This window comes from Mustelus asterias, chromosome 12 (genome assembly GCF_964213995.1).
Source record: "Mustelus asterias chromosome 12, sMusAst1.hap1.1, whole genome shotgun sequence".
NCBI classification, from domain to species: Eukaryota; Metazoa; Chordata; class Chondrichthyes; order Carcharhiniformes; family Triakidae; genus Mustelus; species Mustelus asterias.
Genome location: NC_135812.1, coordinates 48,911,789 through 48,937,519, shown reverse-complemented (window position 1 = coordinate 48,937,519; position 25,731 = coordinate 48,911,789). Strand labels below are relative to the sequence as shown.

Here is a 25,731-nt window from a genome sequence, read left to right as displayed (position 1 = left end):
AAAAGAAAACTTCTCCCATTGAGCTGACAAGTCTTATGTTGCAGAAATCTGGTTACGGGGGTCAAACACTCAGACAGTTGTTAGCCTGAAAGAACAACACAGAAAAGATGCCAATGGACTGGTGCAATACTTGGGTACGCTCAGGTACAAAATATCAGCCAGTCTTTAGTATCACAACAATAGTTCTCAATATCAAACCACGCGTGATTTTTGAAGTACATAAACACATTTCTCTATTTGCATTGCTTGGATCCAAAATTGTACAGGAGTCTCAAACATCACCCAGCTCCAAAGTTCTTGCACCGTCTGTGTTTAAAACTGCCATCACATGCAGCAGTGAGGAACAAAACTGCAACAGATTTTGTCAAAGTTTAATTTAAAGTATACATATCAGCATATGAACCAGGAGCAGGCCATTCAGCCCCTCAGACCTGCTCCGCCATTCAATAAGATCATGGCTGGTCTGACTGTGATCTCAATTACACTTTCCAGTCTGCAGCCCCCCCCACCCTAACTCTCGACTCCATTGTCAATCAAGAATCTATCTCACTCAACCATGAATATATTTAATGATCACTGCTCTCCAGGGAAGCAAATTCCACCGGCTAACAACCCTCAGCAGTCAGTCGATTACATTTCCAGTGATTTAGATTTCAGTTGTTAAACTGAGTGGTTTAGGTGAGATTAGGTAGAGTTGGACCAGCTAATCGATTCCGAAAGACATTCGTGAATGAAAGGCATCGGAAGATGGTACGTGAGAAATATATTCCAACAAAGCACCTTTCTAAGTGTTGTTTTGATCAACCTCCAAGCTGAGTCAGCAGCAGGGCCATTCTTTTCCTCTCCATTGGTACTTTCCCAAGTGTAATGGGGACTAAGGTTGTTTACAAAGTGACAGTTCCTCTTGAAAAGTATATGCTGAATTCAGATCAAAAAAACTCTGGTTTGTTGTGCTGTGGGCAGGAGAATAATTGTTCTCTACTTGCGGTATTTATAAAGAAAGTCTCAATCTCTTAATATTTCCAGGATGGAAAATGTTTCGAAGCGTCGCTGTTGAGTGATGGGCATTGCTGGCAAGGCTAATCATTATTGCCTGCCCCTCATTTCTCTCAGACAGCAAGGGTAGGTCTTCTGCTTTGAACATTGGAAACTATTTGATGCTGAGTAACTTGCCAGCCTATTTCAGAAGGAAGTGAAGAGTCACCACAAAGACTGAAGTTGACAGAAGTTCTTAACCTAACGCAGTCTGCATGATAAATCAAAGTTTTGTTTTGGGGCGGCACAGTGGTTAGCACTGCTGCCTCACAGGGACCCGGGTTCAATTTTGGCATTGGGTGACTATCTATGTGGAGTTTGCACATTCTCTCTGAGCCTGCGTGGGTTTCCTCCGGGTACTCCGGAGTCAGAGGAGGGGGAAATCAAGCACAAAAACTAAAGATAGAAAAGGGAATAAGAAATGTAATAGGCAGAGAAAGCAAGGGTCAGATCCTGAACTTCATAATCCACAGACTGCAATCAGTAAGGAAAGGCAACAATACCTCCTCCACGATCATCCTCAACACCAATGCCCCACAGGGCTGTGTCCTCAGCCCCCTACTATGCTTCATATATACCTATTACTGTGTGGCCCCTCCAACTTGATTTTCAAATTTGCTGATGACGCCACCGTTGTGGGTCGGATGTCAAACAATGACGAGACAGAGTACAGGAAAGAGATAGAGAATCTGGTGAACTGGTGTTACGACAATAATCTCTCCCTCAATGTCAACAAAACAAAGGAGATAGTCATCGACTTCAGGAAGCATAGTGGAGAACACACTCCCGTCTACATCAATGGGAATGAAGTAGAAATGGTCGAAAGCATCAAGTTTTTAGGTGTCCAGATCACCAACAACCTGTCCTGGCCCCCCATGCCAACGCTATAGTTAAGAAAGCCTAGCAACACCTCTACTTTCTCAGAAGACTAAGGAAATTTGGCATGTCAGCTATGACTCTCACCAACCTTTACAGATGCACCATAGAAAACATTCTTTCTGGTTGTATCACAGCTTGGTATGGCTCCTGCTCTGCCCAAGACTGCAAGAAACTACAAAGGATTGTGAATGTGGCCCAATCCATCTCACAAACCAGCCTCCCATCCATTGACTCTGTCTACACTTCCCGCTGCCTCGGAAAAGCAGCCAGCATAATTAAGGACCCCACGCACCCTGGACATTCTCTCTTCCACCTTCTTCCATTGGGAAAAAGATACAAAAGTCTGAGGTCACTCAAGAACAGCTTCTTCCCTGCTGCCATCAGGCTTTTGAATGGACCTACCTCTCACTAAGTTGATCTTTCTCTACACCCCTAGCTTTGACTGTAACACTACATTCTGCACTCTCTCCTTTCCTTCTCTATGAATGGTATGCTTTGTCTGTATAGCATGCAAGAAACAATATTTTTCACTGTATACTAATACGTGACAATAATAAATCAAATCAAAAAATATCAGTCTTTAATGTCACAACAATAGTTCTCAATATCAAACCACGCGTGATTTTTGAACTATATGAACACATTTCTCTATTTGCATTGCTTGGATCCAAAATTACACAGGAGTCTCAAACACCACCCAGCTCCAAAATTCTAGCACCATCTGTATTTAAAACTGCAATCACATGCAGGAGTAAGGAACAAAACTGTTACAGGTTTGGTCAATCAAAGCTTGATAAAAATACATATATCAACATATGAAATAGGAGCAGGCCACTCGATAAGATCATGGCTGATTTGATTGTGATCTCAATTACACTTTCCAACCTGCCCCCATAACTCTCAACTCCATTGTCAATCAAAAATCTCTCTCATTCAACCACTGATCACTGCTCTCCAAGGAAACAAATTCCACAGGCTAACAACCCTCAGAGCAAACAATTCTAATCTCTGTCCTAAATATTTTTAAACTGTGTCCCCTAGTTCTAGTCTCTCCTACAAGTGGAACCATCCTCCCAGTATCAAGTCCCTTCAGGATCTTATCTGTTTCAATAAGATTATATCATTCTTCCAAACTCCAATGGTACAGGCCCAACCTGCTCAACCTCTCCTTATAAGACAACCCCCCCTCCCCCACCCCCATGAATCGAGTCGAGTGAACCTTCTTGGAACTGCTTCTAATACAATCAGATTACAAAGGAGACTAAAACTATGCACAGTACTCCAGATTTCACAGAGGCCGTGTACAACTTACAGCAACACTTTCCTGCTTTTATACTTCATTCCTCTTGATCATCTGGAAACAGTCATGTTTCCGATGAAACGCACCCACCAACTGACAAAACGACTCGAAGCACGTTTATGAAGGATAATATAAACTGAAAATGCTGGAAATGCCCAGCAGCTCAGGATGAATCATTAGAGAGAGAAACAGTGTTAGCTTTTCAGATCAACAATCGTTCATCACCAGCTTCTTAGATGCTGTCAGATCTGAGCATTTCCAAATCCTAATCTGGATTTCCAGCATCCACAGAATTTTGCTTTTTGAATTGATGCAACTATGCTGCATCCCTTTCAACGACAGGACAATAAGCAAGGATTAGACCTACCAATACCAGATAGTTCCATGAGTACCTCTGGAGGCACCCAGACTGAACACAAAGTAAACAGCCTCAGAGACTGACATGTTAGCTAGCATTTAACATGCTAAATAGTGGCCTTTCTGCACAGGTCAATGAGGAGGATAATCACTTACTCTCCTGAACACACCCTCCAAGGTATCTGAGAAAAAGCAGCAGTGGCTGCAGTCCCAAGAATGAGTGATGGGGGTGGCTATTACCCTGTGACACCAAGCACTTGTATAAAGTAGGGCATTTGAATCAGTTTTGCAACAGCATTAGATTACACCCTATTAGCTATGATATAAATTATTCATCTAAATATTCTACTCCTGATCATCACAAGTTCATTTCTGTGTTCCACTAAAACTTTTAAACTATCCAACAGTTTGAATTAAGTAATTAGCATTCAGAGGAGGCTGCAAGTTGAAACTGGACAGTGATTCCTAAGCCTGCTCTACAACTTCATGGGCAATATGGAGCTCACACAGAGAGATGTTGACATGGGTCAGAAAATTAGCCTTGTTCTACGGAAGTGTTTGGTGTGAAACATATGGGTTGTGGATTTGTCACTCTGGGTGTTGATGTGGAGTGACTGGGATGTGGAGTGTCTGGGATGTGGATCTCACTCTGGGTGTTAATGTGGAGTGTCTGGGATGTGGATCTCACTCTGGGTGTTGATGTGGAGTGTCTGGGATGTAGATTTGTCACTCTGGGTGTTGATGTGGAGTGTCTGGAATGTAGATTTGTCACTCTGGGTGTTGATGTGGAGTGTCTGGGATGTGGATCTCCCTGGGTGTTAATGTGGAGTGTCTGGGATGTGGATCTCTCACTCTGGGTGTTGATGTGGGGTGTCTGGGATGTGGATCTCACTCTGGTTGTTGATGTGGAGTGTCTGGGATGCGGATCTGACTCTGGGTGTTGATGTGGAGTGTCAGGGATGTGGAGTGTCTGGGATGTGGATCTCACTCTGGGTGTTGATGTGGAGTGTCTGGGATGTGGATCTCACTCTGGGTGTTAATGTGGAGTGTCTGGGATGTGGATCCCTCACTCTGGGTGTTGATGTGGAGTGTCTGGGATGTGGAGTGTCTGGGATGTGGATCTCACTCTGGGTGTTGATGTGGAGTGTCTGGGATGTGGAGTGTCTGGGATGTGGATCTCACTCTGGGTGTTGATGTGGAGTGTCTGGGATGTGGATCCCTCACTCTGGGTGTTGATGTGGAGTGTCTGGGATGTGGAGTGTCTGGGATGTGGATCTCACTCTGGGTGTTGATGTGGAGTGTCTGGGATGTGGATCTCACTCTGGGTGTTGATGTGGAGTGTCTGGGATGTGGATCCCTCACTCTGGGTGTTGATGTGGAGTGTCTGGGATGTGGATCTCACTCTGGGTGTTAATGTGGAGTGTCTGGGATGTGGATCTCACTCTGGGTGTTGATGTGGAGTGACTGGGATGTGGATCTCACTCTGGGTGTTGATGTGGAGTGACTGGGATGTGGATCTCACTCTGGGTGTTGATGTGGAGTGACTGGGATGTGGATCTCACTCTGGGTGTTGATGTGGAGTGACTGGGATGTGGATCTCACTCTGGGTGTTAATGTGGAGTGTCTGGGATGTGGAGTGTCTGGGATGTGGATCTCACTCTGGGTGTTGATGTGGAGTGACTGGGATGTGGATCTCACTCTGGGTGTTGATGTGGAGTGTCTGGGATGTGGATCTCACTCTGGGTGTTGATGTGGAGTGTCTGGGATGTGGATCTCACTCTGGGTGTTAATGTGGAGTGTCTGGGATGTGGATCTCACTCTGGGTGTTGATGTGGAGTGTCTGGGATGTGGATCTCACTCTGGGTGTTAATGTGGAGTGTCTGGGATGTGGAGTGTCTGGGATGTGGATCTCACTCTGGGTGTTGATGTGGAGTGACTGGGATGTGGATCTCACTCTGGGTGTTGATGTGGAGTGACTGGGATGTGGATCTCACTCTGGGTGTTGATGTGGAGTGTCTGGGATGTGGATCTCACTCTGGGTGTTGATGTGGAGTGTCTGGGATGTGGAGTGTCTGGGATGTGGATCTCACTCTGGGTGTTGATGTGGAGTGTCTGGGATGTGGATCTCACTCTGGGTGTTGATGTGGAGTATTTGGGATCTCACCTCCTCACACTCCTCCTTGATGGCGAACCTGGTGGCGAGTAGGTCACAGAACTGGGCCATGCGGATGGTCTCCTCCCCGCGGGCCAGCCTCTCCTCCAGCCAGCGGATCAGGTGGCTGTGGTGCTGCTGGACCACATTCTCGGCCACCTCATCCCGCACCTTGGCCGCCGCCTCCCGCAGCCGCTGGTGCTGGAACAGGATGTCTGGGCCGGGCCCGCAGTTCAGGCTCAGGCCGGAGGCCGAGCCAGGCCCTCCAGCTCCCGCCGCCTCGGTCTCGGGCCCTCCGTCCGGCCCCAGCGCCGAGCCCGGGGCCGGGAAGCCGGCCTTGGCCGAGCCCCGTTCCGTGTCCGGGCCCTGCTCCTCCTCCTCCTCTTCATCCTCCTCCTCGGCGCAGTCGGGTTGCTGGGCACCGCCGCTCTCCGTGTTCCCCATTGCCGGCCCGGTCTCTTTCCTCAAGCTGCCGCCCGGATCGGCCGCCCTCGGACACCGGCTGCCGACACTACCGGGTTCGACACACTGCCGGATTCCAGACCGCCTCACGACACCTCCCGACACACTGCCGGATTCCAGGCCGCCTCACGACACCTCCCGACACACTGCCGGATTCCAGGCCGCCTCACGACACACTGTCGGATTCCTGACCGCCTCACGACACCTCCCGCCACACTGCCGGATTCCAGGCCGCCTCACGTCACCCATTGCCGTCACTTTGCGACTTTCCTACATTGGGAGCAGAAGGTGAATGCACTCGTCAAGGGGCCGTGGCGAATTAAAAGGATACGGCCTGGGAAATAATATAAAAAGTGGGAGTTGTAAACCGGGAGTGAAGGCTTTATTTAAAAGTGCCATTCGGAAAACCTGGTCTGGAGTTTGGAAAGCAAACCGCTCAGAGACAACATAATTATCTGAGATTTTAAAGTGTGTTTATGGGTGGTTGGCACTGCTGCCTCAGAGTGACAGGGACCCGGGTTCGATTCCCTGCTCGGGTCACTGTCTGTGTGGAGTCTGCACGTTCCCCCCGTGTCTGCGTGGGTTTCCTCCCACAGTCTGAAAGACGTGCTGGTTAGGTGAATTGGCCATGCTAAAATTCTCCCTCCGTGTACCCGAACAGGCGCCGGAGTGTGGCAACGAGGAGATTTTCACAGTGACTTCTTTACAGTGTTAATGTAAGCCTACTTGCGACACTAATAATTAAACTTTTTTAAAAATCCTTTCTTAAATACGAAGACCAATACTGTGCACAGTACTCCAGGCGCAGTCTCACCAATGCGCCGCAGATCTAGTGAAAACTTCCCCTACTGTTTATATTCCATTCCCCTTGCAATAAGCAACTACTTTCCAAGTGAATATTTCTCATCAGTATTCACTGTTGAGAAAAGCATGGATGTTAGGGAACTTGGGGAAATAAATAGTGATGTCTTGAGGAGTGTACACATTACAGAGAAGGAGATGCTGGAAGTCCTAAAGTGCATCAAGATAGATAAATCCCCGAGACCTGATGAAGTGTATCCCAGGACATTGTGGGAGGCTAGGGAGGAAATTGCGGGTCCCCTAGCAGAGATATTTGAATCATCAATAGTCACGGGTGAGGTGCCTGAAGATTGGAGGGTGACAAATGTTGTACCTTTGTTTAAAAAGAGTTGCAGGGAAAAGCCTGGGAACTACAGGCCAGTGAGCCTCACATCTGTGGTGGGTAAATTGTTGGAAGGTATTTTGAGAGACAGGATCTACAGGAATTTAGAGATGCAAGGACTGATTAGGGACAGTCAGCGTGGCTTTGTGAATGGAAAATCATGTCTCACAAATTTGATTGAGTTTTTTGAAAGGTAACCAAGAAGGAAGATGAGGGCAGTGCAGTTGATGTTGTCTACATGGACTTTAGCGAGGCCTTTGGCAAGGTACCACATGTAGGTTATTGCATAAGATTAAATCTCACAGGATCCAGGGTGAGGAGCCAAATAGATACAAAATTGGCTTGGTGGCAGAAGACAGAGGGTGGTTGTAGAGGATTGTTTTTCCATCTGGAGGCCTGTAACCAGCAAAGTGCCTCAGGGTGCTGGGTCCACTGTTATTTGTCATTTATATTAATGATTTGGATGAGAATGTAGGAGGCATGGTTAGTAAGTTTGCAGATGACACCAAGATTGGTGGCATAGTGGACAGTGAAGAAAGTTATCTCGGATTGCAACGGGATCTTGATCAATTGGGCTAGTGGGCTGACGAATGGCAGATGGAGTTTAATTTAGATAAATGCAAGGTAGATCGAACCAGGGCAGGACCTACTCAGTTAATGGTAGGGCGTTGAGGGTTACAGAACAAAGAGATCTAGGGGTACATGTTCATAGCTCCTTGAAAGTGGAGTCACAGGTGGATAGAGTGGTGAAGAAGGCATTCAGTATGCTTGGTTTCATTGGTCAGAACATTGAATCCAGAAATTGGGACGTCTTGTTGAAGTTGTACAAGACATTGGTAAGGCCACACTTGGAATACTGTGTACAGTTCTGGTCACCCTATTATAGAAAGGATATTATTAAACTAGAGAGAGTGCTGAAAAGATTTACTAGGATGCCACCAGGACTTAATGGTTTGAGTTATGTGGAGAGGCTGGATAGACTGGGACTTTTTTCTCTGGAGCGTCGGAGACTTAGGGGTGATCTTATAGAGGTCTATAAAATAATGAGGGGCATAGATCAGCTAGATAGTCAATATCTTTTCCCAAAGGTAGGGGAGTTTAAAACTAGCCGGCATAGGTTTAAGATGAGAGCGGAGTGATACCAAGGGGTCCAGAGGGGCAATATTTTTCACACAGAGGGTGATGAGTGTATGGAACAAGCTGCCAGAGGTAGTAGTAGAGGCGGGTACAATTTTGTCTTTTAAAATGCATTTGGACAGTTACATGGGTAAGATGGGTACAGAGGGATATGGGCCAAACGCAGGCAATTGGGACTAGCTTTGGGGTGAAAAAAAGGAACAGCATGGACAAGTTGGGCCAAAGGGCCTGTTTCCATATTGTAAACCTCTATGACTCTAAGACCTCTATAAATGTCTTCCTGATCACTTGCTGTAGCTGCATAGTAACTTTTTGTGATTCATGTACCAGGACACCCAAATCACCTTGGGCAACTGTCTATATGGAGTCTGCACGTTCTCCCTGTATCTGCATGGGCTTCCTCCAGGTGCCCCGGTTTCCTCCCACATGCCAAAGATCTGCAGATTATGTGCATTGGCCATGGTAAATTACCCTTATTGTCCAAAGATGTGTAGGTTAGGTGAATTAGCCATGTTAAATGTATGAGGTTACGGGGATAGGGTGGGCGAGGAGGATGTTCTTTCGGAGAATTGGTACAAACTCGAAGGGCTGAATGGCCTCTTTCCACACTGCATGGATTCTATGATTCTATATTCCATCTGCCACATTTTTGTCCACTCACTTAACATATCTATGTCCTTTGCAGTCTCCTTATGTCCCCTTCACATCTTACTCTCCTTCCTATCTTTGCGTCACAAGCACATTTAGCAATCAGACTTTTGGACCATTCATTAATATGGATTGCAAATAGTTAAGGCCCTAACACTGATCACTCACCAACCCAAAAAGACCCATTATCCCCACTCTCTGCTTCCTGTCAACTAACCAGTCCTCTATCCATCTTAATATGTTATCATTCAAACCATGTGCTCTTGTGAAGCGACTTTGATATGGCACCTTGTCAAATGTGTTGCTTGTGAAATATTCTACACAGACACTTCAACAACTTTATTACTCAAACCACATTTACTCAGGTGCTCTGATACAGACAAAGGACTATGGTTCAAACTTAGCTTCATCAAAACACTTGTCAGTTAAAAAAACAATTCTTACTCAACAAAATAAGTTAACTTTTCCACAAACCAGCCTGACTATCTGAGGAACACATACTGCCTGCTCTGGTGAAGTTAACCGGGCTGTTGGATTGAGTTCACTGAGCTCACCTCGACGGATGAACTTGGAATGAAAGTGGATCTCGCCCATCCTCTTCCGTCATCATGGGTCGCAGGTCACAGCAGGCCGGTTCAGTTTTTGCTGGGTTTTGTTTCAAGATGTCTGTTTTATCGCCCTCTTCGAACCCTTCTGGAATGTTCTCTGGCATTCAGCCAATAAGGTCACAGGGTGGGGGGGTCACAGCACCCAATTAGGTTAGGCCAGGTCATTCTATGTGTACATATCCCTTTCCAAGATATGGTTCCAGAGAGTGTGGCTGAAACTGGGAAATACACAAACATAGTGGCCACGATTGTACCGACTCGACCCACCCATCGATGGGAGGAGGGAACCGGTAAAATCGCACAAAAGCCGGAAAAAAACGGAATTCTCAGCTCTCGCGATCTTACCGGAACCGGATTTCTGCAAGAGGTTGAATAATTTATTTAAATATATTCAAATGTTCATTTCCATGTGTTTAGTGATCGTACAGGCTCGCTTGCTTTTATGGCCTCGCCGGGAGAGGTTCTCTCCGGTGAACATAGAACATTACAGCACAGTACAGGCCCTTCGGCCCTCAATGTTGCGCCGACCTGTGAAACCAATCTAAAACCCATCTAACCTACACTATTCCAATATCATCCTTATGTTTACCCAATGACCCTTTAAATGCCCTTAATGTTGACAAGTCCACTACTGTTGCAGGCAGGGCATTCCACGCCCTTACTACTCTCTGAGTAAAGAACCTACCTCTGACATCTGTTCTATATCTATCACCCCTCAATTTAAAGCTATGTCCACTCGTGCTAGCCATCACCATCCGAGGAAAAAGGCTCTCACTATCCACCCTATCTAATCTTCTGATCATCTTGTATGCCTCTATTAAGTCACCGCTTAACCTTCTTCTCTCTAACAAAAACAGCCTCAAGTCACTCAGCCTTTCCTCATACGATTTTCCCACCATACCAGGCAACATCCTGGTAAATCTCCTCTGCACCCTTTCCAATGCTTCCACATCCTTCCTATAATGCGGCGACCAGAACTGTACGCAATACTCCAAGTGCGGCCGCACCAGAGTTTTATACAGCTGCAACGTGACATCATGGCTCCGAAACTCAATCCCTCTACCAATAAAAGCTAACACACTGTACGCCTTTTAACAATCCTCTCGACCTGGGTGCCAACTTTCAGGGATCTATGCACATGGACACCGAGATCTCTCTGCTCATCCACACTACCAAGTATCTTACCATTAGCCCAGTACTCTGTATTCTTGTTACTCCTTCCAAAGTGAATCACCTCACACTTTTCCGCATTAAACTCCATTTGCCACCTCAGCCCAGCTCTGCAGCTTATCTATGTCCCTCTGTAACCTGCAACATCCTTCCGCACTGTCCAGAACTCCACCGACTTTAGTGTCATCCGCAAATTTACTAACCCAGCCTTCTACGCCCTCATCCAGGTCATTTATAAAAATGACAAACAGCAGTGGCCCCAAAACAGATCCTTGCGGTACACCACTAGTAACTGAACTCCAGGATGAACATTTCCCATCAACCACCACCCTCTGTCTTCTTACAGCTAGCCAATTCCTGATCCAAACTGCAAAATCACCCTCAATCCCATGCCTCCGTATTTTCTGCAATAGCCTACCATGGGGAACCTTATCAAACGCTTTGCTGAAATCCATATACACCACATCAACTGCTTTACCCTCATCCACCTCTTTAGTCACCTTCTCAAAGAACTCAATAAGGTTTGTGAGGTACGACCTACCCTTCACAAAACCGTATTGACTATCCCTAATCAAAGTGTTCCTTTCTAGATGATTATAAATCCTATCTCTTATAATCCTTTCCAAAACTTTGCCCACAACAGAAGTAAGGCTCACTGGTCTATAATTACCAGGGTTGTCTCTACTCCCCTTCTTGAACAAGGGGACAGCATTTGCTATCCTCCAGTCTTCTGGCACTATTCCTGTAGACAATGACGACATAAAGATCAAAGCCAAAGGCTCGGCAATCTCCTCCCTAGCTTCCCAGAGAATCCTGGGATAAATCCTAGGCGAGGAAAACACCTGCTCCCCATGAACGGGGAACAGTCATGTTGGCCTCGCCGGTGGAACTGGAGGCTATTAAGGCCCCCCCGGGAAAGTCAAGTTCAAGGATGGGGTTCCACTTGGGCAGTGCCAGCCTGGCACCTTGGCACTGCCCACTGGGCAATGCCATGGATGGGGCTTGAAGGTGGTGGGGTGAATGGGGGTGGGACCTGAAGGGGTGTGATCTGTAGGGTTACGACCTATGAGTAGCAGGGACTGAAGGGGGTGGGGCCTATGGGGGTGGGAGGGGGGCAGCTGCGCACTCTGCCCGTGATTGGTGGCAAGGGGAGTGGGGACCCTGCCACTCTGCATTGCAATCAGTGGGAGGGGCGTGATTGGTCAGCGTGGCTAGGGGGCAGCGGGGGCTTCTGGGTGCTGTGAGGCTTGCGATCAGCCGCAGACCCCCACGATTGTAAGGGGGGTCTGAGTTGAGGCCTGCTGCAGCAGCAGAAGCCTGACAGATCTCACTCTCTGTCAGCCCTGTGCTGTTGCAATTCCAAGTAGTAGACAGCACAGAAAGCCAGCAAGGGGGTTCTGCCGAAACCCGGGATTGAACCAGGGACCTTTAGATCTTCAGTCTAACGCTCTCCCAACTGAGCTATTTCGGCTTGCTCAGTGGGAGAGCGTTAGACTGAAGATCTAAAGGTCCCTGGTTCAATCCCGGGTTTCGGCAGAACCCCCTTGCTGGCTTTCTGTGCTGTCTACTACTTGGCACTGTTGCAATTGCACAGAGGTCTGCAAATGCACAATAGCTCTCTCTGATGCCTAATCAGGCTGGCTAGTGAGTTAAGCCCCACCCACTGCCTCCAGGTAGAAACTGTTTAGCCCATTTTATCATGCACTAAATGCATAAGATTGGAAGTAAAAACATGTCCAAAATAATTGATCTGCCACTTTCTCATTTTCACGCTAGCAGGACACAGACTTTTCCTTGTAAAATTTCACCCAGTGTCTTTTTCTTTCTTCTAGCTGAGTACCTCTTGATAGGCTATGGATCAGAACGACTCCTCCATTGGTACTCCTTCAGCACCTCTGTTCAATATGCAAGACAGGTCTGGGCTGGTCCCTGTTGGCTTTTGATGTGTGGGAACCTTGTCCTATATGGATTTTTTGCTTGAAGAAGCTGTTTTGCTTTGTTTAATTTAAAATGTCCAAATTTATGTTGGCCCTAGTTGCTCAGGCCATTGGCCACAAATGATTCGATTTGACTTATTATTGTCGCAAATATTAACATACAGTGAAAAGTATTGTTTCCTGAGCGCTATACAGACAAAACATACCATTCAGAGAGAAGGAAACGAGAGTGCAGAATGTAGAGTTGCAGTCATAGGGTGTAGAGAAAGATCCACTTAATGCAAGGTAGGTCCATTCAAAAGTCTGATGGCAGCAGGGAAGAAGCTGTTCTTGAGTCAGTTGGTACATGAGCTCAGACTTGTATCTTTTTCCCAACGGAAGAAGATGGAAGAGAGACTGTCCGGGGTACGTGGGGTCCTTAATTATGCTGGCTGCTTTTCCGAGGCAGCAGGAAGTGTAGACAGAGCCAATGGATGGGAGGCTGGTTTGCGTGATAGATTGGGCTACATTCACGACCTTTTGTAGTTTCTTGTGGTCTTGGGCAGAGCAGGTGCCATACATACCAAATATACCAAGCATACCAAATGCCTTTTGAAAATCCAAGTACACTACATCTACAGGTTCTCCTTTATCTACATTACTTGTTACTTCCTCAAATAAGGCTAATAAATTAGTCAAACATGGTTTGCCATTCACAAAACCATATCGACTCTGCCTGATTGCATTGAGATTTTCGAATGCCCAGCTATAACATCCTTAATAATAAATTCTAGCATTTTTCCCATGACAGATATTAGACTAACTGAATGTTTCCTGCTTTCTATCTCCCTCCTTTCTTGAATAAAGGAGTCATGTTCGCTATTTTCCAATCTGATGGGACCTTTCTAAAATATAGAGATATGTAGGAAATTACAATCAATGCATCTACTATGTCTGTAGCCATGTCTTTTAAAACCCTGGGATCAAGTCCATCTAGTCCTGGGGACTTGTCACCCTTTAATACTAATATTTTTTTCAGTACACTTTCCTGGTGATTGTAATTGTTATAAGTTCCTCTTTATTAACTCTTGATTTGAGAATTGATGATGAGAATTTCTGGGATGTTATTTGTGTCTTCTATAGTGAAGATTTAGACTTACTTCACTTTGTTCCTCCGGTGCCGTGCAGGGCTGCAAGACTCTGCCACTGGCCCAGGTCCATTGCAATCTCTACCACTCCGGCTCAGGTGCTGCTCTGTTCTTGAAGATCCTCCTTAAATGTACTTTACCAGGTCTTCTTAGGCCAGCACCATCTTTCTCCGGCTGCTGGTGTCCATTCTGACAGGGCATAAATTTGGAAGGTGAAAAATGTGCCCAGGCAGCCTTAATCAGCCCTCATTCATGATGTCCCGAAGGCCCGTCTGACCAGTCTTCTGTGGCACTTCATTGGTGATGCTGTCTCTCCATGTGATGCCCAGGATCTTACATGGACAGCGCTGGTGAAATACATCCAATTTACATGACACTTTTGCTGTTCTCTTCCAAGTTTTGCTGGCATAGATTTTGGTCGGGACTACTATGGAACCTGGAGTCGCAGTTTCATGGCCGTGTGGATAGTGTTGGCTGCCCAGACTATGTGAAGTCGGAAAACCAATGCTGCTTGGCAGATTCTTGTGTGAACATCTATAGTGAAGACAGACAAACATTATCTGTTCAATGCTTCTGCCCATTTCCCTATTTCCCATTAAATTCATCAGACTCACTCCCTCAAGGACCAATGCTCACCTTGCTGACTATTTTCCTTTTTAAATACTTGTCGTAATGCTTACAATCTGTTTTAATATTTCTAATGTGGAGATGCCGGCGTTGGACTGGGGTAAACACAGTAAGAAGTTTAACAACACCAGGTTAAAGTCCAACAGGTTTATTTGGTAGCAAAAGCCACACAAGCTTTCAGAGCTGCAAGCCCCTTCTTCAGGTGAGTGGGAATTCTGTTCACAAACAGAGCTTATAAAGACACAAACTCAATTTACATGAATAATGGTTGGAATGCGAATACTTACAACTAATCAAGTCTTTAAGAAACAAAACAACGTGAGTGGAGAGAGCATCAAGACAGGCTAAAAAGATCATCATAGAAATCATAGAAACCCTACAGTGCAGAAGAAGGCCATTCGGCCCATCGAGTCTGCACCGACCACAATCCCACCCAGGCCCTACCCCCGCATGTGTATTGTCTTTTTAGCCTGTCTTGATGCTCTCTCCACTCACGTTGTTTTGTTTCTTAAAGACTTGATTAGTTGTAAGTATTCGCATTCCAACCATTATTCATGTAAATTGAGTTTGTGTCTTCATATGCTCTGTTTGTGAACAGAATTCCCACTCACCTGAAGAAGGGGCTTGCAGCTCCGAAAGCTTGTGTGGCTTTTGCTACCAAATAAACCTGTTGGACTTTAACCTGGTGTTGTTAAACTTCTTAATATTTCTAGCCATCTTTCTCTCATCCTCAATCCAATAAATTGTTGTTCCCTTTCAATTGATACTCTTGTGAATCTGTCCTGATGAGTGCAAGACAGTAAGCTTTGACAGTATGTGTCTTTTTCCAGCAATATCTCCATTCTTATTCTTTGTAGTTTTTGTTTAATTTTTGTCCAATCTTATGACCTTTCACTAATCTTTACAGAATTATAAGCTTTTTCTTTCAATTTGATACTGCCTTTAACTTCCATAGCCACAAATGCTGTATCCTTCTCCTCGAGTTTTTCTTTTTCACTGGAATGTATCTTTGCTGAGTATCATAAAATATCGCCTTAAATGTCTCCCATTGCATCTCCACTGTCCTACCTTTGAACCTAATTTCCCAGTTCACTTTACCCAGATCCTTTTCTTAAGTTTAACACTAATTTTAGAACCACACTTCTCACCTTCAAACTGAATGTGAAATTTAATCATGTTATGATCACTGCTACCTACAGACTCGTTTACCATAGGGCGACATGGTGGCACAGTGGATAGCAATGCTGCCTCACAGCGCCAGGAACCTAGGTTCAATTCTGGCCTCGGGTCACTGTCTGGAGTTTGCACATTCTCCTCGTGTCTGTGTGGGTTTCCTCCGGGTGCTCCGGTTTCCTCCCACATTCCAAAGATGTGCAGGTTAGGTTGATTGGCCATGCTAAATTGACCCTTAGTGTCAGGGAGATTAGCACAGTAAATACATGGAGTTACAGGCGTGGTGATATAAACAGGGCCTAGTTTTAAGGCTGATAAAATTGGATATCCTAAATTAAAGAATTGGGCACATTGAAATCAAACACAGTCAAACCTCAGGCAGGCCAATTGTACAATACACAAATGTGTCTGGGCCTGACCCATCAAAGGTCGTTACACTCTACTTGAGACTTAGCAGGAGATCATGGCACCTCATTGAAATGCATCGGTCTATTGTTAGAAGCCCAGATCGGGCCAGACTTTCTGTCACCAAGAGGTCCTGTAGAAACCTTACCTGATAACAAGTTCAACAACATGGAGATGGACACCTGGGGAGCGGACCCTGGTGTCCTGTCAGGCAGACATCAAGAAACCCACTGGGTATCGGAACCCCCTCCTGGGACCTCATTGGCCGGAAGCCAGAGAAGTTTCTGGAAAGGCAAGCAGGCTGGAGATAAAGGGACATATTTCGAGTCACACAGGAGCGAAGACTCGACAGGGGAGGCAGCCGTGACCATTCGGAAGACTGACCAGAGAAGGAAGGAAGGAAGAAGCGGCCATCGAGACTCACCTTCGTGACGACAGACCAGAGGGACTCAGAGAATCGCGCCTGCAGTTTAACCAAACCACCTTTACGGGTAGTATACTTGAATCTGGGGTATCCTCTTGTTTTATGTGGGTAATTTAAGGGTTAATAATGTTATTATTAATAAACTTGTTGAACCTTTACTTGTGCTTGTCCTTTGTCCACCTTGCAAATAAGGGCACCGGGGTAAAACCTTGGAGTAAGTAAACTGGTTGAAAGTATCTGAGAATTAACAGGTACAACACAGGCATAGGACCTGGGTGGGATTGTTTGGCTGTACAGGCTTGATGGGCCTTCTACACTGTGGGGATCCTATGTTTTCACTGCTTGGCATGGGAATCCTGACTCCCTGTACCAGTGATGGAGCGTGGGAAGACAACTGTTTGGGGCGGCACGGTGGCACAGTGATTAGCAGCGCCAAGGGCCTGGGTTCAATTCCAGCCTCAGATGGCTATCTCTGTGGAGTTTCCATATTCTCCCCATGTCTGCATGGGTTTCCTCCGGATGGCCTGGTTTCCTCCCACAGTCCAAAAATATGCAGATTAGGTTGATTGGCCATGCTAAATTGCCCCTTAGTGTTAGGGTATTAGATGGGTAAATATGTGGGGTTATGGGAATAGGGTCTGTGTGGGATTATGATCGGTGCAAACTCAATGGGCTGAATGGCCTCCTTCTGCACTGTGGGGATTCTCTGATTCTATGAGGTCATTAATGAATCCAGGCTCATTGCACATTACCAGGTCCAGTATAACTTGCTCTCTGGTTTACCCTAAAATCTGCTGCTCGAAGAAATTACGCAGAACCATTCTATGAACTCATCTTCCAGGCCACTTTTGCAAATCTATTTCATCTAATCTATATGTAGATTGACATTACTCATGATAATTGCAACGCATTTCTTAGAAGCCCCCATTATTTCTCCCTATATACTTTGTCCTACAGTATATTTACTGTTAAGGGACCTGTAGACTTCCAGAGTTTTACAATATCAAAAAGGCCCTTCAGCCCATCATGTCAACACTGGCCATCAAGCACCTATCCTAATCTCATTTTCCAGCACTTGGCCTGTAGCCTTGTATGCTATGGTGTTTTAAGTGTTCATCTAAATACTTCTTAAATGTAGTGAGGGTTCCTGCCTCCACTACCCTTTCAGGCATTGAGTTCCAAATTTCCACCACCCTCTGGGTGAAAAAGTTTTTCGTCAAATCCCCTCTAAACCTCCTGCCCCTTACCTTAAATCTATGTCCCCTGGTTATTAACCCCTCTACTAAGGGGAAAAGCTCCTTCCTACCCACCCTATCTATGTCCCGCATATTTTGTTCACCTCAATCAGGTCCACACTCAGCCTTCTCTGTTCTAAGGAAATCAGCCCCAGCCTATCCAGTCTCTCTTCAGAGCTGAAATGCTCCAGCCCAGGCAACATTCTGGTGAATCTCCTCTGCACCCTCTCTAGTGCAATCGCATCTTTCCTATAGTGCAGGCACCATTTACTACACTACCGTTAATCAACCTCCTTGTTACTTTCTCAAAAATTAGACACACCGTTCCCCTAAGAAAACCATGCTGACTATCCCAATCCTTGTTTTCCTTGGAGCAGAGAAGGCTGAGGGGGACCTGCTTTTTTAAGTGACAGTTTATCCAGTCTCAGAATTGATTCTAATAATTTCCCCACCACTGAAGTCTGACTGACCAGTCTATTGTTTTCTGGCCAATCCCTTGTACCCTTTCTAAACAATGGTACAATGTTCACAGACCTCCAATCCTGTGGGATCTTGCTGATGTCTGGTGTGCTTTGTCACTTTAAGAGGAGACTGTGTTACTGTCACTTTAAGGGGAGAGTGCATTACCACCTCTGTCGCTTTATGAGGTATTAATTTAAGCATTTGTCAAAGTCACGTGATCCGACATGACGTGATGAGGAATTGCATGATCAGATATCCGATGTGGTGGGAATGTCACATGATCAAAGCTCCAGGATTGTCTGTGAGCAGAGTTGGGAACATTAGCTGGGAGAGAAGGCAAGTTCTCGAGTGTCTGTATTTTGAGGGATGAGGGAGCAGAGTTTGAGTGAGTGAGTGAGGTAGCGTTGAAGTTGAATACTCGGCAGTGAAGGTGGGGGCTGAGCTGTGGTGAGTGTGGCTGTGAGGCAGAGAGAAAGAGAGTGAGGTGAGGAATGCATGCAAATGAAAATGTTTGTGTGCAGTGTAATTGTATCAAGTAATAAAAAGAATGAATGTGAAGGGATTGGACCCCTTTAAGGAGGGAGAGAAGGAGTGAGCAAATGCCTACGGCCATACTAGTCTGAAAACGCCCGATCTCGTCTGATCTTGGAAGCTAAGCAGACTCAGGCCTGGTTAGTACTTGGATGGGAGACCGCCTGGGAATACCAGGTGCAGTAGGCTTTTGCTGCCGCCAGAGGCTGCTCAAACCTCACCCCCGTCCCTCACACTGACATTCAGCACTCAACAAACATCCTTTTCACGCTCACACCCGCACACATACACTTTCTCTCTCACTCTCCCTTTGCTGTGACACTGTTTTAGTTGCACATTCTCCTCCTGCTACATGTAGAGAAGACGGTGAGACAGAGCGAGAGGAAGCACAAGATGAAAATGAAAGAAGATAAAACAGAGAATGTGTGAGGGACACCAGGACTCAGCAGCAGAGAGGGGAGATAAGGTGTACAGAAAACTAGAAGGCACTAAGAGCAGCAGACCAAAGATTAGTCATGCTGATTTTACAGCCGAGTAGGAGGCCATTCGGCCCATTGAATACATGCTGGCTCTCCACAGACCAATCCAGTCAGTCCCGATCTCCCTCTCTATCCCTGTAGCTCCACAGGTTTATTTCTTTCCAGTATTCATCCAATTTCCTTTAGAATTCATTGATTGTTTCCACTTCCACCCTCGTGGGCAGTGAGTTCCAGGTCATTAGCACTCGCTGTTTAAACATTTCTTCCTCACATCCCTCCCTGCACCTCTCACTCAAATCTGTAAACCTGTGTCCACCAATCATCATAGCATCAGCTATTGGAAACAGATTTTTCCTTGTCTGTGCCAGTTATAATCTTGTAGATCACGATCATATTGCTGACGGTTTTAGACATCGTCAGAGCATCCATTATTTCCTTCCCGGCTTTCTTCAACAGCTGAGTCTGTGTTACAGACTCTGTCACTTTAAGAGGAGACTGTTACCGATTCTGTCACTTTAAGAGGAGACTGTGTTGCAGACTGTCGCTTTAAGTTACTGGCTCTATCACTTTTAAGAGGTGATATGTTACCAACTCTGTCACTTTAAGAGCAGAGTGCATTACCACCTCTGTCACTTTATGAGGTGATTGCCTTACCGGCTCTGTCGCTTTAAGAAAAGACTGCGTTACTGGCTCTGTCGCTTTAAGAGGAGGGTGCATTGCCAACTCTGTCACTTTAAGAGGAGACTGTGTTACTGTCACTTTAAGGGGAGAGTGCATTACTGGCTCTGTCACTTTAAGAGGATTTGGGAATTACAGTGAAAGGGAAACCCGGAAGTTGAGTCTCGGAGCCGCAGCCAGGAGGCGGGTTTGCGGGGATGCTGCAGTCACTGCTGCTGTGTCTTCTGTGTGTTTCGGTGGCAGTGCTGCTCCCCTCTGATGTGTGGGGGCTGCTGAGCCGCTGGGTTGCGGGATGGCTCGGCGATGCGGCGGGATCCCCGCCCGCCCGGCTCTTCACCAAGTCTGAACTGAGCGGCTACAATGGTGAGCGGGGCAGCCCCGGGCTGTACCTGGCTATCCTGGGGCAGGTGTTTGATGTGAGCAAGGGCAAGAAACATTACGGACCCGGAGGCTCCTACAGCTTCTTTGCAGGTAATGTAGACTGAACTCGCAGAGTGAAGTTACACAGCAAGATCCCAGTATCAGGCTCATGCTGCAGTAAATTGTCTGCAGTGTAGCGGGGGGGAGGACACCAACACTGTCCATAATCATTAGCCTCTCCTGTGTTTAGTGATCCATCCCTTGCCCTGCTGCCTCCCCAGAGCAGGTTATTTAATTCACTCACTGTCATCTTGTGTCACATTCTGTGGCTGGCGATTCTCCACAGGTTGGATGTTAATATTTGCCAGTCTGTAGCAGACCCGTCCTGTCTCTGGGTACACGGACTGGTTATTAAACTGACACTCCAGCAGGGAGGTGCTGCACTGCCTTCTGTTGCCGGGAAGAGGGATGGAATCGGTTGCCAGTGAAAGACAATGGATTCAGTCTCACCAGTATTTAATTGGAAGGAATTTCATCTTGGAGGAACAACCTAATATTTGAGAGACAATGAGGAGTAGAGCGACATGGTGTGGGCTGGGTTTATTGCATATCAGAGGGCATTTGAGCGGCATTACTGTGGATTCTGGAATTGCAAACTTTTAAGTTTATTTATTAGTGTCACAAGTAGGCTTACATTAACACTGCAATGAAGCTACTGTGAAAATCCCCTAGGTGCCACACTCCAGCACTTGTCCGGGTACACTGAGGGAGAATTTAGCATGGCCAATTCACCTAACCAGCATGTCTTTCAGACTGTGGGAGGAAACTGGAGAACCCAGAGTAAACCCACGCAGACACGGGGAAAATGTGCAGACTCCACACAGACAGTGACCCAAACTGGGAATCAAACCCGGGTCCCTGGCTCTGTGAGGCAGCAGTGCTAACCACTGTGTCACTGTGCTGCCCCAGGCCAGACCAGGTAAGGACAACAGATTTCCTTCCCTAAAGGACATAAGTGAACCAGATGGGTTTTAAAAAATGAAACCATTGATTATCATATTGAATTCAAATTTCACCATCTGCTGTGGTGGAATTTGAACCCAGGTCCCCGGATCTTGTCTTGGGTCTCTGGATTACTAGTCCAGTGAAATACCACAGAGGAGCTTTATAAGAATGTTGCCAGGGCTAGAAAAGTGTAGCTATGTGGAAAAATTGGATAGGTTGGGTTTACTTTCTTTGGAACAAAGAAGGCTGACGGGTGACTTAATAGAGGTGTACACAATTATGAGAAGAGATAGAGTGGACAAGAAAGATAACATTGTTTCCCTTGGTAGAGAATTCTAGATCTGGGGACATAGGTTCAAAATAAGTGGCAGAAGATGTGCCTTCTTTGCCAAAGAACTTCTTTGCGCCGAGTTCGGTGGGTGTGTGAAATTTGCTGCCTGAGTTGGTGGTGGAGGCAGGGACCCTAAACTCTTTTTAAGAAGTACCTGCATCTTAAGTGCTGTAAGTTACAGGGCTATGGGCCAAGTGCAGGAAGGTGGGATTAGAAAGGGCACCCGAGTGTCCTCGGGTTGGCATGGACAAGATAGACCAAATGGCCTGCTGCTGTGCTGTTCTGTGGTAGGTAACATGCTGCATTCACAATGTTGCTCTCAGGAGTGAACTTGTTCTGTTTTGAAACGCAGGTCGAGATGCGTGCCGGGCTTTTGTGAGTGGTGATTTCACAGAGAATGGCCTAGTGGATGATGTGTCAGGGCTGTCCCCCTCTGAAATGCTATCTCTTCATGAATGGCTTGTCTTCTACAAGAAAGAATACATTTTTAAGGGTAAGAGTTTTCTTTGGAAGGAGGCACTTTGTGAAAATGCAGTCCATAAACCTGATCCAAAATAATATGAAAACCACGGAGGAAGCTCAAAACAGTCTTCTGATCTGAAATTGCCAATTCAGATGTCCTGTCATTCACCCCATCCCTGGCCGGTCCAATTTATTTACCTTTCGGTTTGGTGGCAAGGATGCCTTGTGGTGCAGTCATTATGTTCCTGTCTTGGGTTCAAGTTCATATCCCACTTCAGGACTTGATGACTGGGAAGGTGCGTTCATAATGTGACCAAACTAGCTGGAGCTCCTTTCATGTGGTACTGAGCAAGAGTTTCCTGGTCAGCCAGATTGTAGAAGGCAAGTACTTTGCCCAAGCAGAACCATGGACCAATCCAATGGATTGAGTTTGAATCTTAGCCTTGCTCTGTGCAGTCACCTCACAACAAGAGCTGTAGATTACCAATCAGTAACAGGACCCCCCCTCCCCCCCCCTTTCCGTTAACCAATGGGAGCTAAGATCATTCCAACTCTGTCTCGGAGGAGATTGGGTAACATAACACAAGAATGAGCCACAAACCTGAAATCCTTCCAAGTCCCATGGCTGAATAACTCCCTAATGAGCAAACTCATTATGTCATGACTTGCATGAAAACGTTTGTATCAAAAGTTATCATTTTTGATAAGTAGGAGTTGGTGGCAGAATGTGTGCTTGCTATTTAAAGAAAGATACTGGACTGAACATCATTTTCCCTTCTGTAGAGTGCAGATGTGGGGGGGGGGGGGGGGGGGGGTGGTTGAATGATCAGAGGTGAATCACTGCTCATCATTATTGTAGTAATTGAAAACCACCATACAATGGTGAAAGATAGAAAAAGTGTGTGAAGAAATCCCATAGCAGCTCGGCCATTCAATATAGAGTGAAATCAGAAATACATTCCTCAACAGGTAGTGGAAATCCCACTTACAGGATGCAAATGACAAGACTTCCAAAACGCTGATCATTTTTTATTGGTAATGGTATTGAGTAAGGAGCAGAGCTACATAAATTGACTTGAGATACAGAGCAGTCAAGTAATGAGGAAAGGGAATAGAACATTATTGTTCTAATGTTTGAGGAAATTGATTACAAAAGTAGGGAGATTATGCTTCAGTTGTACAGGGCATTGGTGGGACCACATCTGGAATATTGTGTACTGTATAGATCTCCTTATTTAAGGAAAATGTAAATGCATTTGAAGCAGTTCAGAGAAGGTTTACCAGATTAGTACCTGGAACGCTGGGGTGTTTTGTGAGGAAAGGTTGGAGAGGTTAGGCTTGTATCCGCTAGAGTTAAGAGGCAACTCGATCGAAACATTAGATCCGGAGGGATATTGACAGGGTGGATGTGGATATTTCCTGAGAATCTAGAATTAGCAGTCACTGTTTAAAAATAAAGGATTGCTCATTTAAGACAGATGAGAATTTCTTTCTTTTGAAGTGATGCTTGTCTGAAATTCTCTTCGATGTAGGGTTGAAATTATAATCAGAGCAGACTCGAGGGGCCGAGTGGCCTACTCCTGCTCTTAATTCATATGTTCAAATTATCTAAGTGAAAAGCCTATGCTCTTCCTATTTCCAAGTAGAAATGCTCTCGAATTGTTCCAGAGTATTAAAGTACAATTATAAAGGGGTGCAGGAACAGTGGGAGCTAGATGTGCACAAATGTTTAAAAATGGCAAGAGTTGAGATGGCTGTTGAAAAAAGATGAGACCCTTAGCTTAAGAAGAGCGATAGTGAACACGAGCATGATACTTGTGCTACATTTCTTTTGTAAATCATTGGTTAGACACTAGCTGGATGTGTCTAATTCAAGGCACCAGACTTTAGGTCTTAGACAGGCATCGAGGAGATTTAATAAACTGGTACTAGGTATTTGGAACGTCCATAATGTGGAGAGTCGAGGGCTTGTGTGGAGGTTTTGACAGAGGACATTTTTACTGAGTTGTGATCTAGAATGCACAACCTGAAAGGGCAATGAAAGCAGATCCAATATTCACTTTCAAAAGGGAATTTGATACTCTACAAAAGGTGCAATGTGAGTGAGAGTAATTTGACAGTTCCCTCAAAGAACCAACACAGTATGTTGGGCTCAATAATTTCTTTCTGTGCAATATTATTCTATGATTCTAAGACCACCTCTGCACCAGAAAATAGATTACTGTGACTGTTGACTCCAATTATAGCAATATCTGGCTTGCTAACTATCCAGGTCAAAGCAGCCCTGCTTGATTGTATGTGGCATGTATAACATTCACTCCCTCCACCGACAAATAGTACACGTGGCTGCCACTATCTACAAGATGCACTGCAGGAACTCACCAAGGTTCTTGAGGCAGCACTTTCCAAACCTGCGACCACTACCAGCTAGAAAGACAAAGGCAGCAGATACCTGGGAACACCACCAACTGGAGGTTCCCCTCCAAGCTACTCAGCATCATAACTTGGAAATATATCACTGTCACTGGGTCAAAATCCTGGAATTCCCTCCCTAACAGCACTAGGGATGTACCTATACTACAGAGACTGCAGTGGTTCAAGAAGGCAGCTCACCATCACCTTCTCAAGGGCAATAAATGCTGGCCTGGTCAGTGATGCCCACATCCCATAAGTGAATTTTAAAAAAACTTGCAGGAAATTACTATGAACATCTTGGGAAATTTCCTTTCCTTGTTACCCATTGTGCTTATATCTTCCCTTTTCCTTATTTTACACAGCTTGCTTCTTGGATACAGTCTTGTGCTTGTTTTCTGGAGGATGTAGGGTTGAAACTTCTGAGGTTGTACTTGGATTATTGGGACAAAGCAGTAAAACAGAGCAGCTCCAGATAGGTAGCGCATGACACATCTGACTGCTTCAACTAGAAAATGAAAAAGGAGGCACAGAGGGAGGCCATTCAGCCCTTTGAATGCATGCTGGCTCTCTAGAGCAATCTGGTTCAATTCTCATTTCCCACAAAAGACATTTGATTTTCCAAAGTAATTAGAAAACATATTTAACAGAAGTATTTGTATACAGCTCGTCAAGATTTTATTTTGGTGCAAGTGGACACAGATTGTGTCGGAGATTTTGAAAACATTCCCATCCCTGCTATATTTTCAGACTTGAGAATGATGCACAGAAGACAGCTATTGTATAATCCACCCATCGTGCCTGTAAGAGCCATCTTTCCACCAAGCTATCAGTCTAATTTCTTAAATTATTTTACTGAAGTTGGGTTTAAGCAATTTTGTATTCTTTAAAATGCAATATTTAACATGGCAACGTCATTTACATAGTATGAAAGATTTCACATTCGGCTGAGTTTGTCTTGTTCTAAGAATCGCTAAGATTTTTTCAGTGTTTTTACTTTTTTTCCGTGTTTTTACTTTTTTTCCCCTCTTACAAGGTAAATTAATTGGAACATATTATGACCACAATGGGGAACCAACCCAAGCCCTCACTGACGTAGAGTTGACTGTGAAGCAGGGTAGGAAGCTGAAGGTGGAGTCTGAATCGGAAAAC

The 25,731-nt window shown here is 45.5% G+C and overlaps 1 protein-coding gene and 2 non-coding genes across 8 annotated transcripts in view; 1 reads left to right on the top strand and 2 right to left on the bottom strand.

Annotated features, from left to right (window-relative positions):
• zzef1 (zinc finger, ZZ-type with EF hand domain 1) overlaps positions 1-6,244 on the bottom strand; it is a 257,862-nt gene extending 251,618 nt beyond the window's left edge. For all 6 annotated transcript variants that reach the window (XM_078225185.1, XM_078225186.1, XM_078225188.1 and 3 more), the window contains exon 1: positions 5,736-6,244. In XM_078225185.1, the coding sequence (XP_078081311.1) occupies positions 5,736-6,167 (432 nt within the window). In that variant the 5' untranslated portion in view covers positions 6,168-6,244. The remainder of the gene's footprint in view (positions 1-5,735) is intronic.
• Positions 6,245-12,329: 6,085 nt separating this feature from the next.
• trnaf-gaa (transfer RNA phenylalanine (anticodon GAA)) lies at positions 12,330-12,402 on the bottom strand. The gene has a single exon. It is a non-coding gene; the product is annotated as a tRNA-Phe (tRNA).
• Positions 12,403-18,922: 6,520 nt separating this feature from the next.
• LOC144502165 (5S ribosomal RNA) lies at positions 18,923-19,041 on the top strand. Its single transcript, XR_013499301.1, has one exon. It is a non-coding gene; the product is annotated as a 5S ribosomal RNA (ribosomal RNA).
• The last annotated feature ends 6,690 nt before the right edge of the window (positions 19,042-25,731 follow it).